Source organism: Podarcis bocagei (assembly GCF_964188305.1).
Source record: "Podarcis bocagei genome assembly, chromosome: 3".
In the NCBI taxonomy this organism is placed as follows: Eukaryota; Metazoa; Chordata; class Lepidosauria; order Squamata; family Lacertidae; genus Podarcis; species Podarcis bocagei.
Genome location: NC_138127.1, coordinates 110,417,489 through 110,437,355, shown reverse-complemented (window position 1 = coordinate 110,437,355; position 19,867 = coordinate 110,417,489). Strand labels below are relative to the sequence as shown.

At 47.1% G+C, this 19,867-nt stretch overlaps 1 protein-coding gene across 1 annotated transcript in view; it reads left to right on the top strand.

The window, feature by feature from the left end:
- The window catches only part of CIB4 (calcium and integrin binding family member 4), a 38,285-nt gene that overhangs the window by 5,642 nt on the left and 12,776 nt on the right, over positions 1-19,867 (top strand). The window contains exons 2-3 of the mRNA XM_081188866.1: positions 2,875-2,909; positions 4,289-4,385. Coding sequence (XP_081044992.1) covers positions 2,875-2,909; positions 4,289-4,385 — 132 coding nt within the window. The remainder of the gene's footprint in view (positions 1-2,874; positions 2,910-4,288; positions 4,386-19,867) is intronic.

Below are 19,867 nucleotides of genomic sequence, written 5' to 3'. Positions count from 1 at the left end.
AGCGCATTGCAGTAGTCCAAGCGGGAGATAACCAGAGCATGCACTACTCTGGCGAGACAGTCTGCGGGCAGGGAGGGTCTCATCCTGCGTACCAGATGGAGCTGGTAAACAGCTACCCTGGATACAGATTTGACCTGTGCCTCCATGGACAGCTGTGAGTCCAAAATGACTCCCAGGCTGCGCACCTGGTCCTTCAGGGGCACAGTTACCCCATTCAGGACCAGGGAATCCCCCACACCTGCCCGCCTCCTGTCCCCCAAAAACAGTACTTCTGTCTTGTCAGGATTCAACCTCAATCTGTTAGCCGCCATCCATCCTCCAACCGCCTTCAGACACTCACGCAGGACCTTTACCGCCCTCACTGGTTCTGATTTAAAAGAGAGGTAGAGCTGGGTATCATCGGCATACTGATGAACACCCAGCCCAAACCTCCTGATGATCTCTCCCAGCGGCCGCATGTAGATGTTGAAAAGCATGGGGGAGAGGACAGAACCCTGAGGCACCCCACAAGTGAGGGCCCAAGGGTCTGAACACTCATCCCCCACCACCACTTTCTGAACACGGCCCAGGAGGAAGGAGCGGAACCACTGTATGACAGTGCCCCCAGCTCCCAGCCCCTCAAGACGGTCCAGAAGGATGCTATGGTCGATGATAGAAGTTCATAAAATTAGGCAAGGCATGGAGGGAGTGGATAGATAAAAAATTCTCCCATAACACTTGGAACTTGTAGACACTCAGTGAAGCTGAATGTTGAAAGATTCAGGACAGATACAGTCGTACCTTGGTTCCTGAACGCTGCACACCCGGAAGTGTCTGTTCCGGTTTGCGAACGTTCTTTGGAACCCGAACGCCCAACGGGGCTTCTGATTGGCTGCAGGAGCTTCCTGCAGCCAGTCAGAAGCCGTGCTTTGGTTTCCAAATGTTTTGGAAGTGAGCGGACTTCCAGAATGGATTCTGTTTGACTTCCAAGGTACGACTGTAAAAGGAAGGACTTATTCATGGCATGCAGAGTTAAATGATGGAACTCGCTGCCACTGGAGGCAGGGATGACCACCACCCTAGATGGTAATAATACTAATACTAATGCTAATGATACTACAGTGGTACCTTGGGTTACAGACGCTTCAGGTTACATATGCTTAAGTTTACAGACTTTGCTAACCCAGAAATAGTACCTCGGGTTAAGAACTTTGCTTCAGGATGAGAACAGAAATCGTGCGCGGCGGCAGCAGGAGGCCCCATTAGCTAAAGTGGTGCGTCAGGTTAAGAACAGTTTCAGGTTAAGAACGGACCTCCGGAACGAATTAAGTACTTAACCCGAGGTACCACTGTAATAATATTTCTACCACTCCCATCTAGCTGGGTTTCCCCAGCCACCCTGGGCAGCTCCCAACAATTATTAAAAACACATTAACCGACAAACATTAAAAACTTCCCTATAACTTCAGATGTCTTCTAAAAGTCAGATAGTTGTTTATTTCCTTGACATCTGGTGGGAGGGCGTTCCACAGAGCGGGCGCCACCACCAAGAAGGCCCTTTGCCTGGTTCCCTGTAATCTCACTTCTCGCAATGAGGGAACTGCCAGAAAGCCCTCAGAGCTGGACCTCAGTGTCTGGGCTGAGCGATGGGGATGGAGATGACTACTAGCCAGAACGTCTAAGCCCTGGATCCACAGCTGAAGGCAGCAATGCTTTGAAATCTCACCCACTCTGAAGACTTTGGCAGGTATCCCATCAGGTCCGCTGGCTTGGTTGTTTTTCATTTGGTTAATAGCTGTACACAACTCTCATTGTTAAAACCGGCCCAGGACCCTCATATACCTACGGGACCGCCTCTCCTGGTATGTCCCACGGAGGACCTTACGTTCTTCAAACAAAAACATCTTGGAGGTCCCGGGCCACAGGGAGGTTAGGCTGGCCTCAACCAGAGACAGGGCTTTTTCGGCTGTGGCCCCGATCTGGTGGAACGCTCTGTCCCAAGAGACTAGGGCCCTGCGGGACTTGACATCTTTCCGCAGGGCCTGCAAGACGGAGCTGTTCCGCCAGGCCTTTGGCCAAGGCGCAGTCTGACCCCCCTCCTTCTGAAATCCTCACAGAACTCCAGCCCAATGGTTGCCATTAATTTGATTTTGAATTGATTTTAGAATGAATTGATTTTAGAGTGCTGTGTCACTTTTATTGTTGTTAGCCGCTCTGAGCCCGGCTTTGGCTGGGGAGGGCGGGATATAAATAATTTTATTATTATTATTATTATTATTATTATTATTATTATTATTATTATTACTATTATGAAAGACAATCTTACTGGGCTACAAGTGATTGCCAAAGAAGAAGAAGAAAAAGAGGAGGAGGAGGAAGCTGCTTCTAAATACAGTGGTACCTCAGGTTAAGTACTTAATTTGTTCTGGAGGTCCGTACTTAACCTGAAACTGTTCTTAACCTGAAGCACCACTTTAGCTAATGGGGCCTCCCGCTGCTGCTGCACTGCCAGAGCACGATTTCTGTTCTCATCCTGAAGCCAAGTTCTTAACCTGAAGCACTATTTCTGGCTTAGTGGAGTCTGTAACCTGAAGCGTATGTAACCTGAGGTACCACTGTACCTGTAGCTAGAAATCACTGAAGAGGAGGGTGCTCTTATGGTCAAATCCTGCTTTTGGGTTTCCCATTGAGAGATGCGGCTGGCCATTGTGAGAACAGAATTCTCTTTTTACCTTCTTATGTTCTTGCGATGTGTATTTTATAACATGAGTTGGGTGCTCATGTAAAAACATGAACAGTGTATTTTCTGCTCCTTCAGTATCTCTGCACCTACTGTACAATTCCTAATAAAAAGTCCAATATATGGTTCACGTTGTTGCATAATCTCTCCCGCAGGTGCTGACATTTCTTACCAAGGGGGAGATCCTACGGTAAGTGCATCTCTGTTTTGGCTCCTAGCTGCTCTCCGGTCCTGCTATTTATGTACAGGCATCTTGAATTCACCCCATACATTTAAACAGTGATGACTTTCCCCAAAGAATCCCGAGAATTATAGTTTGTTAAGGGTACTGAGAGTTGTTAAAAAGGTAAAGGACCCCTGACCGTTAAGTCCAGTCGCAAACGATTCTGGGGTTGCGGCGCTCATCTCGCTTTACTGGCCGAGGGAGCCGGCGTACAGCTTCCGGGTCATGTAGCCAGCATGACTAAGCCGCTTCTGGCGAACCAGAGCAGCGCACGGAAATGCCGTTTACCTTCCCGCCGGAGCGGTACCTATTTATCTACTTGCACTTTGACGTGCTTTCGAACTGCTAGGTTGGCAGGAGCAGGGACCGAACAATGGGAGCTCACCCCGTCGCGGGGATTCGAACCGCCGACCTTCTGATCGGCAAGTACTAGGCTCAGTGGTTTAACCCACAGCGCCACCCGCGACCCTTATCCCTCTTGCAGAGCTTTTTTAAAAATACTAATTTTTATTTGGTTTTACAAATTAATGTTTACATTCCAAATCACAAATAAAAACAGACACATAAGATTCTCTTGAATCTTTTGACTTCCCTCCACCGCTCCATGGGTTCCGGACTTGTCCTTTTTTATTGCATATTTTAAGCCACTCCAATTATTTGATTGTCCATTATATCCAAAGTCCTTGTTACATTACAAGTGTTATTTGAGTCCTCCTAAAAAGTGGGCTTCCGAGAGGCATCCGGTTGGGCCACTGTGGGAACAGGATGATATTTTAGATGGGCGACTGGCCTGATCCAACAGACCCTTCTTAAGCTATTATGGTACAGTGGTACCTTGGTTCTCAAACTTAATCTGTTCCGGAAGTCCGTTCCAAAACCAAAGCGTTCCAAAACCAAGGTGTGCTTTCCCATAGAAAGTAAGGCACAATGGATTAATCCTTTCCATTTAAAAACAACCCCTCAAACAGCAATGCAACATGAATTTTACAATCTAACGAGACCATTGATCCACAAAATGAAAGCAATAAACGATGTACTGCAGTCACACCATCAACCAATCAATCAATCAGTAGCAGAACTGGGTTCCACACAGTCACAAAAAGAGCTGCAAAGACAAAAACGCAAAATAAATATCAAATAACAATCAAAGCAGAAGTGTAGCACTCAAACTGGAAGTGCAACACTAAAAATGGAGAACATTCAGCTTCTGAAAAAAGCTCACAAACTGGAACACAAACTTGGGTTCCAAGTTGTTTGAGAACCAAGGTACCACTGTATTTTCTTAAGGAGCCTTGATGGTGCAAGCCCAGCCCAGCCAACAGCCTGCCCTTTTCCTTCGCTTTCAGAATCTATGATGCTTTCTGCAGTGACTGCCCTCAAGGAAAGGATTATAGACAGGAGAAACTCACCTCAGATCAGGTCTCCACCTGGCCCCAGCTGAAGGTAAGCCTACCAGCGAGATGAGGGTGTGACCTGCCCAGCGTGGAGTAGCGGTTAAGAGCGATAGACTCGTAATCTGGTGAACCGGGTTTGCTTCCCCACTCCTCCACCTGCAGCTGCTGGCTGACCTTGGGCCAGTCACACTTCTCTCTTAAGTCTCTCAGCCCCACTCACCTCACAGAGTGTTTGTTGTGGGGGAGGAAGGGAAAGGAGAATGTGAGCCGCTTTGAGACTCCTTAGGGTAGTGATAAGGCGGGATATCAAATCAGATGTCAAGAAAATAAACAATTATCGTATTTTTCGCACCGGCCCATAGGACGCACCTAGTTTTTTTGGGGGGGGGGAATAAAGAAAAAAAATTATTCCCCCCCCCAGGTGCGGGGCTGGGGTGGGGGAAGCCCAAGCTTCCCCGACCCCAGCCCCCAGAACAGGCTGCTATCCCACGTAGAGCTAGCGTAGAGCTGCGTGAAGCCCGAAGCTTGGGGCGTGCTGAGCTCTGCGAGCCCCAAGGTTCTGGGTGCTGGCAAGCTCTCCGCTAGCCGTGGGAGAGCTGCGCCTCCCACGGCTAGCGGATAGCTTCCTGAAGCCTGGAGAGCGAGAGGAGTCGGTGCGCACCGACCCCTCTCGCTCTCCAGGCTTCAGCGAAAGCCTGCATTCGCCCCATAGGACGCACACACATTTCCCCTTCGTTTTTGGAGGGGGGAAAGTGCGTCCTATAGGGCGAAAAATACGGCACCTGACATTGAGAAGACATCTGAAGGCAGCCCTGTTCAGGGAAGTTTTTAATGTGTGACATTTTAATGTATTTTTAATCTTTGTTGGAAGCCACCCAGAGTGGTGGGGAAACCCAGCCAGATGGGCGGGGTACAAATAATAAATTATTATAATATTATTATTATTGAATCCCAGACATTATGCAATGTTTGCATTGGTTGCAAAGCCTTCTTTTCACTTGCTGCCTCCCAACCCAAGCTCTCATGTGCAAAACCCAACTTCCTTCAAAAATCCAACACTTTTAATTAACTTGAAGCTTATTTGTGACTGCACAAATAAGAAAGAGCCTGTGCCTTCTTCTTAACGAACTCTCACTTCATTACTTTCTCCTCGGTGCACAGAGCAGCCCCGGAAGGCAATTTGGGGATGGGGCAGGTCTGCTAAGCAAACCTTTCCATTCATTTGCCCATCTTCTGAGCTGGGACCTGGCATTTGCCTGCCCTGCTACAAACTGACCTCCTCGTGGATTCTCTTTAAGTTGCAATGCACTCCTCGGATGTTTAAGCATATCAAAATAAGCTCTGAAAGGTGTACTTTTCAGAGGAAAATATACCTAGAAAAGTGTCAGAAAAATATTTTTTTTTAAAAAAAGCTTTCAGAATGCAGATTTAAATGCAGATTTCTCAAAACTGATCATTGCAGGTAATAATAATAATAATAATAATAATAATAATAATAATAATACCCCGTCCATCTGGCTGGGTTTCCCCAGCCACTCTGGGCGGCTCCCAACAGAATATTAAAAGCACAATAAAACATCAAACATAAAAAACTTCCCCAAACAGGGCTGCATTCAGATATCTTCTAAAAGTCAGGTAGTTGTTTACAGTGGTACCTCGGGTTACATATGCTTCAGGTTACATATGCTTCAGGTTGCAGACTCCGCTAACCCAGAAATAGCACCTCGGGTTGAGAACTTTGCTTCCACTGTATTTCCTTGACATCTGGTGGGAGGGCGTTCCACAGGGCAGGCGCCACCACTGAGAAGGCCCTCTGCCTGGTTCCATGTAACTTGGCTTCTCGCAGTGAGGGAACTGCCAGAAGGCCCTTGGAGCTGGACCTCAGGGTCCGGGCTGAATGATGGGGGTGGAGACGCTCCTTCAGGTATACTGGGCCGAGGCAGTTTAGGGCTTTAAAGGGCAACACCAGCACTTTGAATGGTGCTCGGAAACGTACTGGGAGCCAGTGTAGGTCTTTCAGGACCGGTGTTATATGGTCTTGGCGGCTGCTCCCAGTCACCAGTCTTGCTACCGCATTCTGGATTAGTTGTAGTTTCCGGGTCACCTTCCAAGGTAGCCCCACATAGAGCGCACTGCAGTAGTCCTAGCAGGCGATAACCAGAGCATGCACCACTCTGGCCAGACAGTCGGTGACAGTGATGGGAGGAAGATACCAAGTGGCGGCAGCTCTGCCACTCAAACACCACGACTGGTTTACCTCAGTGGCGTTTGATTGGCAGAGCCGCTGCCACTTGGCCTCTTCCTTCTGCCGCCATTGTCTTGGCTTTGCGGCTAGTTGCAGCTTCATGGTGTGGGCCGGATTTAGGACCCAGGTGGGCCTGATCCGGCCCGGGGACCATTGTTTGCTGACCCCTGGAATAGAATCCTAAAACTGTAGAGTTGGAAGGGACCCAAAAGGTCCTTATTATTATTTATGATATTTGTTGAATTTATTTACCGCCCTATACCCAGAGGTACAATAAAAATCACAATATATAACATCAAAAATGAAAATAATCCAAGGGTATAAGATGTTGATTAGTCAAATAAAGGCCTGGTTAAAAAGGAACGTTTTTGCCTGGCGCCTAAAGGTGTACAATGAAGGTGCCAGGCGAACTTCCCTGGGGAGAATATTCCGGGGAGCCACTGCAGAGAAGGCCCTGCTCTCGTGTTGCCACCCTCCAGGCCTCTCAAGGAGGAGGTACGCGAAGGAGGGCCTCAGAAGATGATCTCAGGCTCTGGGTAGATTCATATGGCAAGAGGTGGTCCTTGAGGTATTGGGGTTCTCAGCCATTTAAGGCTTTATAGGTCAAAACCATCACTTTGACTTGGACCCGGAAACTAATCAGTAGCCAGTGCAGTTGGACGAGGATCTGTGTCATATGCTCAAACTGTCTTACTCCGCTGAGCAATCTAGCTGCTGAATTTTGCAGAGCTGAAGTTTCTAGTCGACCCCTTGCAATGCAGTAGGTGGTTGTTCTGTCCCAGTCCCATGGGGTTCTAGCCCAAAAAGGACATCCTAGGCAAGGGATTTGGTTCAACATGACAAGCCAGGCAAGGAAAGCAAAGTCTCCAGAAACTTTTCTGCAGCATCAGGAAATGCAGGTGAACCTCTGCTAGGATGCTAGATTCCTGATTTCAGTTCTGTCATATAAAAGACTTCATGGAATGCTGCATGACTATTAAAAATTCAGTAAACTCTATGCACCATCTTTATCTTCAAGGCCATAACACGGTACATCTAGAGATTATGCGTTGAAATATTTTAGTTGATATTTTAGATTGTAAAATGCTATTGATTTTATCTATTGATTTTTATCTATTGATTTGTTTTACCTTGTGGGCTTATAGCCGAATAAAGTATTATCTATCTATCTCTGCTAGGATGCAACACTCTCCCCCCCAAAAAATAATAATAATGTTGTTGTTGTTGTTTAGTTGTTTAATCGTGTATGACTCTTCGTGGCCCCCTGGACCAGAGCATGCCAGGCACTCCTGTCTTCCACTGCCTCCCACAGTTTGGTCAAACTCATGCTGGTCGCTTCGAGAACACTGTCCCACCATCTCGTCCTCTGTCATCCCCTTCTCCTTGTGCCCTCCATCTTTCCCAGCATCAGGGTCTTTTCCAGGGAGTCTTCTCTTCTCCTGAGGTGGCCAAAGTCTTGGAGCCTCAGCTTCAGGATCTGTCCTTCCAGTGAGCACTCAGGGCTGATTTCCTTAAGAATGGATGTGTTTGATCTTCTTGCAGTCCATGGGACTCTCAAGAGTCTCCACCAGCACCAGAATTCAAAAGCATCCATTCTTCGGCGATCAGCCTTCTTTATGGTCCAGCTCTCACTTCCATACATCACTACTGGGAAAACCAGAGCTTTAACTATACGGACCTTTGTCGGCGAAATAATATCTTTGCATTTAAGGCAAGACAATAGCTGAGACGGCCACAAAGGCAGCGAGTGCTAATTGCGCCTCCTGATCCACAACTCAGGCCTCTTTCACCAGAGCCCATGCAAGTCATGTTTAAAGATTCCGGCACTGCGGGGTTTAATTAAAACCCGGGAAATAAATATATTTAGCCACACTGTCAATTTGGATTACAGCGAGCATGTTTACATCTTTTTGCACATTTAATTAACGCTATTTGCATAGGAGGACGCAGGAGGAGGCAATCGGCGTTTGTTGAAGCGGACTCCTCGCAACTGGGAAATGCGATCCCACCCCTCTGAAAATATCACAGGGCTGGGGTGATATTTAGGATATTTAGGATAGCTGGTGCAAAGGGACAATTTAAAGCTGCCCCACCACACAAACACACACACAGCACCCCAGAAACACCATTGCTATGTCTTGATGGCACTTAAGAACCAAGAATGTTAGAAGAAAAGAGGATTAGACAGATTCACAGAGGCAGCGAATCTTCTGAACCACAATTGCTGGAAACCTCAGGAGGTGAGAATCATAGAATCATAGAATCCTAGAGTTGGAAGAGACCACAAGGGCCATCGAGTCCAACCCCCTGCCAAGCAGGAAACACCATCAGAGCACTCCTGACAGATGGTTGTCAAGCCTCTGCTTAAAGACCTCCAAAGTAGGAGACTCCACCACACTCCTTGGCAGCAAATTCCACTGTCGAACAGCTCTTACTGTCAGGAAGTTCTTCCTAAGGTTTAGGTGGAATCTTCTTTCTTGTAGTTTGTACCCATTGCTCCGTGTCCGCTTCTCTGGAGCAGCAGAAAACAACCTTTCTCCCTCCTCTATGTGACATCCTTTTATAGATTTGAACATGGCTATCGTATCACCCCTTAACCTCCTCTTCTCCAGGCTAAACATGCCCAGCTCCCTTAGCCGTTCCTCATAAGGCATCGTTTCCAGGCCTTTGACCATTCTGGTTGCCCTCCTCTGGACACGTTCCAGTTTGTCAGTGTCCTTCTTGAACTGTGGTGCCCAGAACTGGACACAGTTCTGGGCACCACAATTCAAGAAGAGAGTTGCTCTTGTGTTTGAGTCCTGCTTGCCAGTTTCCCATTGAGGCATCTGGGTGGCCACTGTGAGAACAGGATACTGGACTAGCTGGGCCACAGAATTTAGAATAGGAAGAGACTCCAAGGGTCATCTAGTCCCACCCTCTGCACTGCAGGAATCTCAGCTAAAGCAGCCATGAGAGATGGCCGTCCAACCTCTGCTGAAATCAGGGGTAGGCAACCTAAGGCCCGGGGGCCGGATCCAGCCCAATCACCTTCTTAATCCGGCCCTTGGACGGTCCAGGAATCAGCCTATTTTTACATGAGTAGAATGTGTCCTTTTATTTAAAATGCATCTCTGGGTTATTTGTGGGGCCTGCCTGGTGTTTTTACATGAGTAGAATGGTGCTGGAGGAGACTCTTGAGAGTCCCATGGACTGCAAGAAGATCCAACCGATCCATTCTGAAGGAAATCTGCCCTGAGTGTTCACTGGAAGGACAGATCCTGAAGCAGAGGCTCCAAGACTTTGGACAACTCATGAGAAGAGAAGACTCCCTGGAAAAGACCCTGATGCTGGGAAAGATGGAGGGCACAAGGAGAAGGGGACGACTGAGGATGAGATGGTGGGACAGTGTTCTCGAAGCTACCAGCATGAGTTTGACCAAACTGCGGGAGGCAGTGGAAGACAGGAGTGCCTGGCGTGCTCTGGTCCAGGGGGTCATGAAGGGTCGGACATGACTAAATGACTAAACAACAAAGAATGTGTCCTTTTATTTAAAATGCATCTCTGGGTTATTTGTGGGGCATAGGAATTTGTTCATTTTTTCCCTTCAAAATATAGTCTGGCCCACCACATGGTCTGAGGGACAGTGGACCGGCCCCCTGCTGAAAAAGTTTGCTGACCCCTGCTTTAGGCCAGGGGTAGGCAAACTAAGGCCCGGGGGCCAGATCTGGCCCAATCGTCTTCTCGATCCGACCTGTGGACGGTCCGGGAATCAGTGTGTTTTTACATGAGTAGAATGTGTCCTTTTATTTAAAATACATCTCTGGGTTATTTGTGGGGCATAGGAATTCGCTCATTTTTTCATCAAAATATAGTCTGGCCCCCCACAAGGGCTGAGGGACAGTGGACCGGCTCCCTGCTGAAAATGTTTGCTGACCCCTGGCTTAAATACTTCCAAGGAAGGAGAGTCCACCAAAAAAAGTCCAGAGGGAGTTCGTTCCACTGTTGAACAGCTCTTGCCATCAGAAAGTTCTTCCTGGTGTTATTTGGGATCACTTTTATTGTAACTTAGGGATGCAGGTGGCGCTGTGGGTTAAACCACTGAGCCTAGGACTTGGCAATCAGAAGTTTGGCGGTTCGAATCCCCATGACGGTGTGAGTTCCTGTTGCTCGGTCCCTGCTCCTGCCAACCTAGCAGTTCGAAAGAACATCAAAGTACAAGTAGATAAATAGGTACCTTCTAACAGGAAGGGAAATAGCGTTTCTGTGTGCTGCTGCTCTGGTTCGCCAGAAGCGGCTTAGTCCTGCTGGCCACATGACCCAGGAGCTGTACGCCGGCTCCCTTGGCCAATAAAGCGAGATGAGCGCCGCAACTGCAGAATTGGCCATGACTGGACCTAATGGTCAGGGGTCCCTTTACCTTTATTGTAACTTGAAGCCATTGTTTTGGATCCTACTCTTCAGAGCAGGAGAAAACAAGCTTGTCCCCTCTTCCACGGGGCAGATATTTGAAGATGGCTCTCATTATCTTCTCTCTGTCTCCTCTTTCCCAGGCTCAACACCCCCAGCTCCTTCAACTGTTCCTCATCAGGCTTGGTTTATAGACCCCTGGTCACCCTAGCTGCCCTCCTCTGCACACCTTGCCAATATCCTCCTTAAACTGTGGTGGACACAGGACTCCAGGTGGGGTCTGACCAAGGCAGAATAGAGCGGTAGTTTTATGTCGCTTTGTGTGACTGCCGTACTGTTGATGCAGCCTAGAGATATTTGATGCTGCCTCTGATAGCACAGAAGTGTGGGTCCATCTAAGGTCGTCATGGGGGTGTGAGACATTCGCTAAGCATCTGTAGCACCCGAAAACATTGCTGGCAGAGATAGCACCTTAATTTGGAGGCAGGGCAGAAGGGAGAGTGAGGGCTGCAATTGTTCTGCTTTTGCAGAGAGAGAAGAATGTCACCTTGTATTTGCAAAGCAACCGACACAAAAGAGAGTTTGCTTTTGTTGCACAGTTCAGAAGCCTTTAAGCTCGCTGCTTTCCAACCCAATGCTCACTGCTGAATTTCTAAATAAGGATCACTGGGATGTTTTTGGCCACCGCTAAGAGACGCGGCTGTCAGGGAGAGAAATGATGGCACGCAGGGATGCTGAACATGGCTGGGATGATTAATTCCCTCTCCTCGAGGGCTGCCTTGCAAAGAGCTCCGTGAGAGATCCGGCAAGCGATGTTCGACATGGTGCCATTTGGCAGCGGACAGCCTTGTCAGGATCCCTGCGCTAGGAGAGTGCCGCTGCGTTCACTCAGATGCGCAGATAATCCCAGGGAGCTCTTGAGGAGCTGGCAAATTTAACTGTGCCGCTTACCACTGCCTTTGCCTTGCGGCTTCTGGAGGTTTCTGGCAGCACAGAGGGAGAGAGAAGGACATGAGAGCCTGCTGGATCAGGGCCACGGCAGATCTCAAGCTCAGCATCCTGTTACATAAGAACTTGAGAAGAACTTGCAGGGTTAGGCCCATGGACACCCTCAGTGACTGTTTTCGACCTCCATAGTTGGAGCCAGCGTGGTGTAGTGGTTAAGAGCGGTAGTCTCGTAATCTGGGGAACAGGGTTCGCGTCTCCGCTCCTCCACATGCAGCTGCTGGGTGACCTTGGGCCAGTCACACTTCTTTGAAGTCTCTCAGCCCCACTCACCTCACAGAGTGTTTGTTGTGGGGCAGGAAGGGAAAGGAGAACATTAGCCAATTTGAGACTCCTTTGGGTAGTGATAAAGCAGGATATCAAATCCAAACTCCTCCGCCTCCTCCTCCTCCTCCTCCTCCTCCTCTTCTTCTTCTTCTTCCTCCTCTTCTACAATTCTATGATTCTACAATATGACATTCTCTACAATATGACATGGATCCACATTCCTGTGCACTGGGAGAAAGCATTGGATCACTGACAGCTGAATAAACTAAATTGTATACTATTTACTTGTTCTTGAGTCGTTTAGTCGTGTCCGCCTCTTTGTGACCCCCTGGACCAGAGCACGCCAGGCACTCCTGTCTTCCACTGCCTCCCGCAGTTTGGTCAAACTCATGCTGGTAGCTTCGAGAACACTGTCCCACCATCTCGTCCTCTGTCGTCCTCTTCTCCTTGTGCCCTCCATCTTTCCCAACATCAGGGTCTTTTCCAGGGAGTCTTCTCTTCTCATGAGGTGGCCAAAGTCTTGGAGCCTCAGCTTCAGGATCTGTCCTTCCAGTGAACACTCAGGGCTGATTTCCTTCAGGATGGAGAGGTTGGATCTTCTTGCAGTCCATGGGACTCTCAAGAGTCTCCTCCAGCATCAGAATTCAAAAGTATCAATTCTTTGGCGATCAGCCTTCTTTATGGTCCAGCTCTCACTTCCATACATCACTACTGGGAAAATCATGGCTTTAACTATACAGACCTTTGTTGGCAAGGTGATGTCTCTGCTTTTTAAGATGCTGTCTAGGTTTGTCACTGCTTTTCTCCCAAGGAGCAGGCTTCTTTTAATTTCGTGACTGCTGTCACCATCTGCAGTGATCATGGAGCCCAAGAAAGTAAAATCTCTCACTGCCTCCATTTCTTCCCCTTCTATTTGCCAGGAGGTGATGGGACTGGTGGCCATGATCTTAGTTTCTTTGATGTTGAGCTTCAGACCATATTTTGCGCTCTCCTCTTTCACCCTCATTAAGAGGTTCTTTAATTCCTCCTCACTTTCTGCCATCAAGGTTGTGTCATCTGCATATCTGAGGTTGTTGATATTTCTTCTGGCAATCTTAATTCCGGTTTGGGATTTATTTCATAAAATTTATACACCACTTGATTGTAAAAAACAAGAACAACCCTCAAACAGTTTTCAAAAAGGCTAAAGCAGTAAAATAATCAAGCAACAAAGTAATAGCTATGATTTAAGACTTTCCGGAGGTTAGGAATAAGAGTAGATTAAAAGCGGATAAAAACTCGCATCGACTTTCTAAAAATCTGGATAGGCTTGCCAAAACAAAAATGTTTATAGCAGGCACTGAAGAGAGAACAGTGACGGCTCCTGCCCGACATCACTAGGCAGGGAGTTCCAAAGTGTAGGTGCTGCCACTGTAAAAAATCAAATTCTAAGAAATGTAGAATGGGAATTTCATGGCCCCTGTGACTCCCTGATCAAAGGCCCCAATTAGAACAATCTTCACCATAGAATCATAGAATCATAGAGTTGGAAGAGACCACAAGGGCCATCGAGTCCAACCCCCTGCCAAGCAGGTGCCCTTCAGAGTTTTGGGGGCAACATCTTCCATCGGTACAAAGCCACTTCCGGCTTGCCCAGGAGGTGGGGTTGCGGGCTTCACGCCCACCCCACGTGAGCGGGGGCTGGTTGCAGCCCCCGCGAGAGCAGGGGAATCCCGGCCGGGCCTGCCCCCCCCAGCCAGCCAATCAGCTGGCTGGGGGGGGCATGGCCTGTCCTATTTAGGGCCGGTGCTGAGGGGGCTCGCCCTCTTTTCGCCGGCTAGCCCTCACCGGCTAGTTTCCCCACCCTCCCTCCCTTTAGTTGGGCTTTAGGTAGGTCTTTGACTTTGCTATGGACTTCGGTCTGTCACCGCAAGGGGCATGGTAGGAATTTTTCCCAACTGGCAATTTCTAGCCTTTGGGTTTTTCGCCTACCTCGTAGCAACTCGTCACAACTTCTCGGCATTGGTATTAGGCATTGATAAGAAGGGGTTAAGAGGATGTGTGGGGGGGGGAGGAATGCCATCACCTCCCCCCAGTGAGCGAAGGGTGGTCCGTTAAAGGACTCCGGGGGGGCGTGGCCCTGTCCGAAGCCTATGGAGGTGAGGGCCAAAGGCACGCCCCAGAGCGGTGACCCGGGGGAGCTCCTAGTCGACGTGCCTCAGCGGGAGACTCCCCCGATATAGTGTTAACCCTTCCCCATGTCTCCAGCAAATGGGCTGGAGCCGGATAGTCGATAGGACCAATGCCTAAGCCAATGCCTCTCATTCCTGAATTCAATAAAGTTGTGGCCTAATTCGCCCAATTAACTTTATATTATGGTGTCTCGTGTCTTTATATATCCTGGTGGGGGGCGGGAACTTGCCACGCAACCAGCTGTGCTAAACATAGAGAGAGGAATCTCCATCCCTCTCAACCCCTTTGATTCAAGTTGCCCTCCTGGCTAACAGTTTCACAAGGAACTGTTGTGTACTGAAGTTCTCACCCTGGGCCAGCAGGGGGATACTGTAGATAGTCATGCAAATGAAGGATCGAAAGTGGCGTTCAGTGATTGGATAGTTTTAGAAAGTTGCAACAGTTACGTTGTTCTGGAGCTCTATATAAGCAGGCTGACTGAGCTCTTCAGTTCAGTTCTATTCTGGCCTCTGAATAAACAAGAGCTGTTGAAGAATCGCTGTGTCGTCTGATATGTTCGCCCACAACTTAACACTGGTGACGAGGATGGGATCGATGGACATCAGACCACAGCCAGACTCGGCCATCCTCTGAACTGAACTGAGCTGAAACACTGAGTGAAAACTATCCAATGACTGAACGTCACTTTCGATCCTTCATTTGCATAACTATCTACAGTATCCCCCTGCTGGCCCAGGGTGAGAACACAACAGGAACAAATCCCCTTTCATTGATTAATTGCTTTAATAGACAAGCAACTAAAGGCTGCAGCTCTTCTCTTGCTTTTACAAGTTGAAATAATTACTTGGCCCAGGGTTGTTCTAGGTGAGGGGGTCATTGGCAGGGTCCACATATACAGTGGTACCTTGGTTCTCAAACGCCTTGGTTCCCAAACACCGAAAACCCGGAAGTAAGTGTTCTGGTTTTCAAATGTTTTTCGGAAGCTGAACATCCGATGCAGTTGTCGGCTATTGTTTCTGGGGCGCCTGCACCAATCAGAAGCTGCGCCTTGGTTTTTGAACATTTTGGAAGCCAAACGGACTTCCAGAACAGATTAAGTTTGGCACTTTTCTTTTTGCTATTTATTTTGCGTTTTTGTTTTTGAGGCTTTTTCAGTTAATTTGTTTTTGTGACTATGTGGAACCCAGTTCAGCTACTGATTGATTGACTGTGTGACAGCAGAAATGGATAAAAGCCCTGCATCCAAACAATGACTTTCATCAGTGCAGGTAAGAAAAATATTTACAGTGGTGCCTCGCAAGACGAAAAGAATCCGTTCTGTGATTCTCTTCGTCTAGCGGTTTTTTCGTCTTGCGAAGCAAGCCCATTGACGGATTAGCGGATTAGTGCTATTAGCGGCTTATCTGCTGATCGGATCAGCTGATAAGCGGCTTAGCGGGTTAGAAAAAGGGGGGGGGAGGAAAAAAAAACCAGCAGGAATTCGCAAGACATTGTCGTCTTGCGAAGCAAGCCCATAGGAAATTCGTTTTGCGAAGCACCTCCAAAACGGAAAACTCTTTCGTCTAGTGAGTTTTCTGTCCTGCGAGGCATTCGTCTTGTGGGGCACCACTGTAATTTTGATTTTTATCACCTACAATACTGCCTTATTTATTTTATAGTACACTGATTATTGCTTTCATTTTATGGCTCAATGGTCTCATTAGATAGTAAAATCCATGTTAAATTGCTGTTTTAGGGGTTGTTTTTAGAAGTCTGGAAAGATTAATCCATTTTGCATTACTTTCTATGGGCAAGCGCACCTTGGTTTTGGAACGCTTTGGACTTGCGGAATGGATTAAGTTTGAGAACCAAGGTACCATACCACTGTAATAGAAAACTGCCACTCCAAAGGTCCTGTGAATCTGCATAGGACTGAGAACATGGAAGCTACTCCTGGTGCTGCAAACTCTGGACCAGATGTCACAAGAACACAAGAAGAGCTTGCTGGATGAGGCCAATATCCCATCTGGACCAGCTCTCACCATGGCCAAACGTGTTGTTGTTTTTTAGTCATTTAGTCATGTCCAACTCTTTGTGACCCCCTGGACCAGAGCACGCCAGGCACTCCTGTCTTCCACTGCCTCCTGCAGTTTGGTCAGACTCATGTTTGTAGCTTCGAGAACACTGTCCCACCATCTCGTCCTCTGCCGTCCCCTTCTCCTTGTGCCCTCCATCTTTCCCAGCATCAGGGTCTTTTCCAGGGAGTCTTCTCTTCTCATGAGGTGGCCAAAGTCTTGGAGCCTCAGCTTCAGGATCTGTCCTTCCAGTGAGCACTCAGGGCTGTTTTCCTTAAGAATGGAGAGGCTTGATCTTCTTGCAGTTCATGGGACTCTCAAGAGTCTCCTCCAGCACCAAAATTCAAAAGCATCCATTCTTTGGTGATCAGCCTTTTTTATGGTCCAACTCTCACTTCCATATATCACTACTAGAGGTTATTAAACAGAGGTTGGCTGTCTATCCACTGGAGATTCTTTAGCTGAGATTCCTGCAATTCAGGAGGTTACACTAGATGAACATTTTGGGTCCTTTCCAACTCTGCCATTCTACGATTCTATTTATTAAAAACAACAACAACAAGAAGCCCAAAGCCAGCCATCTATTTGTGTTTGTTGACAGGGCTCGCGAGTGTCAAAAGGCGACACTGAAAATAGCCGGCTTCTGCGACGCAGCCTAATTAGGGAGGGAGGTTCAGTACAAAAGCAAGGAAGACGCTTTGCAATGTTTTCGGAGAGGGAAACAGCCACATCTTAATGAGCCTGCTTTTTTTGCTGCCGAATCCTGGCACGGTAATGGGCCAAACAGCGCCTGCTCTGAAAATTAGAGGGTGCGTTTTCCACAGGGCAGGTATAAATTTAAATCCTCAATCTGCGTATGGAGTGTCAGCCGGCTGAAGCCTTTCGAGCAGGAAGAAAGAGCAGGAGTCATCTAAATAACTGCCTGGCTTTTATTAATGTTGTTGTTGTTTAGTTGTTTAGTTGTGTCCGACTCTTCGTGACCCCCTGGACCAGAGCACGCCAAGCACTCCTGTCTTCCACTGCCTCCCGCAGTTTGGTCAAACTCATGCTGGTAGCTTCGAGAACACTGTCCCACCATCTCGTCCTCTGTTGTCCCCTTCTCCTTGTGCCCTCCATCTTTCCCAACATCAGGGTCTTTTCTGGTTCCAGCCAGATGGGCGGGGTATAAATAAATAAATAATAATAATAATAATAATAATAATAATAATTATTATTATTATTATTATTATTTTCTGAACATCTCATCGCCCACATCCCTTTAGACTGCTATGGTCTAACAATTTTGCATTTATTGAATTATCGTTATCTCCCCTGAACTCTCTCTCCCCCAAGTGTGGTTTTCCAAAACGTCACTTAAAATTGCAACTCATTACCAAACTTAAAACCATGGAGAGACTTGGTCTGAACAAAGACATTGGATTCTTATCTCATTATACACGACTAAGCCATTTTTCACCTTCTCACCCCTTGCCTTTTCCTGTAAGACCTATTGCAGTCGTTAAGAGTCGTCAACAGGCTCATCTCAGCTATCTGCCAATGTCCCATTCCCACCACCCTTCTGAGTAATACCCCTCCCCACCTTCTCACTATATAGAAGGATCTGGCAACTTCTGTTTCAGTGTATCTGAAGAAGTGTGCATGCACACGAAAGCTCATACCAAGAACTAACTTAGTTGGTCTTTAAGGTGCTACTGGAAGGAATTTTTTTATTTTCACTTAAAATCTGTTCCTTTTAAAAAGATAAAGTAGGAACAGGCCATTCCTCACCTCTGAATTATTTTATTCAGCAGCTCCCTGGAGAGCCCCTCTTGTCTGTCCCCTCATCCCCACCCCGCAGGACTGAAAATCACAAACTCTCCCTATTTCAAGGTCCCTTCTGTAGCCATTCCAGCCCACCTCCCTGCCTCTGTACTTATATGAAGAATTTCCCCCGCAGGCAAAAAGCCATTTCCTCGGAATGCCAAATGCAGAACTTTGCATTGATCAAATGGGCTTCTGTGACAGCTTTTTGGGATGCAGCCCGTGCTCTGGCAGATAGCTTCTTCTCTTTTTCTCATCAGGAGTTGCACCTGTGCCATCGCTAGGCTCTCTAGTAGGGCGAGGATTTCCACCTCAATTGCAAGTCACTTAGCAACACTGGGCTGGAGATTTAAAAACTGTTGAAAGTCAGCCGGGTTTTCTTCTTCTTTTTCTTCTCTTTTAAAAAAAGCTCCTTACAGACTCCGGGTTTGGGATGTTGCAGAGATCTGTTAGAAAAAGCAAAACGGTTGTGGAAATGCCCAGGTTTCTCATGTTTGTTAGAGGGCAGAAATGGATATCAGGCAACCAAATGAAAGCATCACTATAATTCTTTAAGTGCGCAAAAGTTAGGCAAGTTATTTATTTTTTCTGTAACATGTTATTTATTCATTTGCTGCATTTACTTTTTCTAATATAAATTTTTATTAATTTTTAGCGTATCATTTTCAACAGTAATTAAACATACTTTTACATCTGATACATTTTTTTGTGACTTCCATCAATCCTGTCTGAAAATTTTTCCAATCTAATCTCTTAGTATACATTTCTTACTTTCCCTATTACATTTAAATCTCATAACTAGTATCTCTATTCTTTGTCTGCATTATAACGTTTCGTATATTTCTCCTTACAAAACCTCTTGTAGTCCTACCAGCGTAATTTGTTGATTACAATTGCTCTTCAGATAGTTCACATACTTCTTCCAATCTTCTGTAAATCTCTGGTCCCGCAGGTTTTGAATCCTTCCTGTCATTTTATCCAATTCTGCATAGTCCATTAATTTTATCTGCCATTCTTCTTTCGTCGGAATTTCCATTTGCTGACTTTACATCCCACCTGCTTGTTCATAATAATAATAATAATGTCATTATTTATACCCCAGCCACTCTGGGCGGCTTCCAACACAGTACAAGTTGGCATGCATAAGTTATCCCCACCTTGTTTAAATTCCACAACAGCCCTGTGAGGTAGGTTGGAATAAGAGGCAGGGACTGGGTCAAGGTCTTCAGGGCTGTGGGAACGGGGACCCGGGTCTGTCCCGGGTCCTAGTCTGACACTAGCCACTAGGCCACACTATCTTGATTGTAAAACTCTGCTTCATGGTAAAGACAAAACAAAACCTTAAAGCAGTTTCCCAAAAAAAGAAGGGGAAGAAAGGAAGGGGAAGCAATTTTAAAAACATTTAAAATGTTCAAAAACAGTTAAAATCACTGATAAACTAAAAACAGATGAGAACACAAACCAGTACAGTGGTACCTCTGGTTGCGAACGGGATCCGTTCGGGAGGCTCATTTGCAACATGAAAAGAATGCAATTCGTTGCAATTTGCCGCTTCTGCGCATGACGTCATTTTGCGCTTCTGCGCATGTGTGAGCGGCGAAA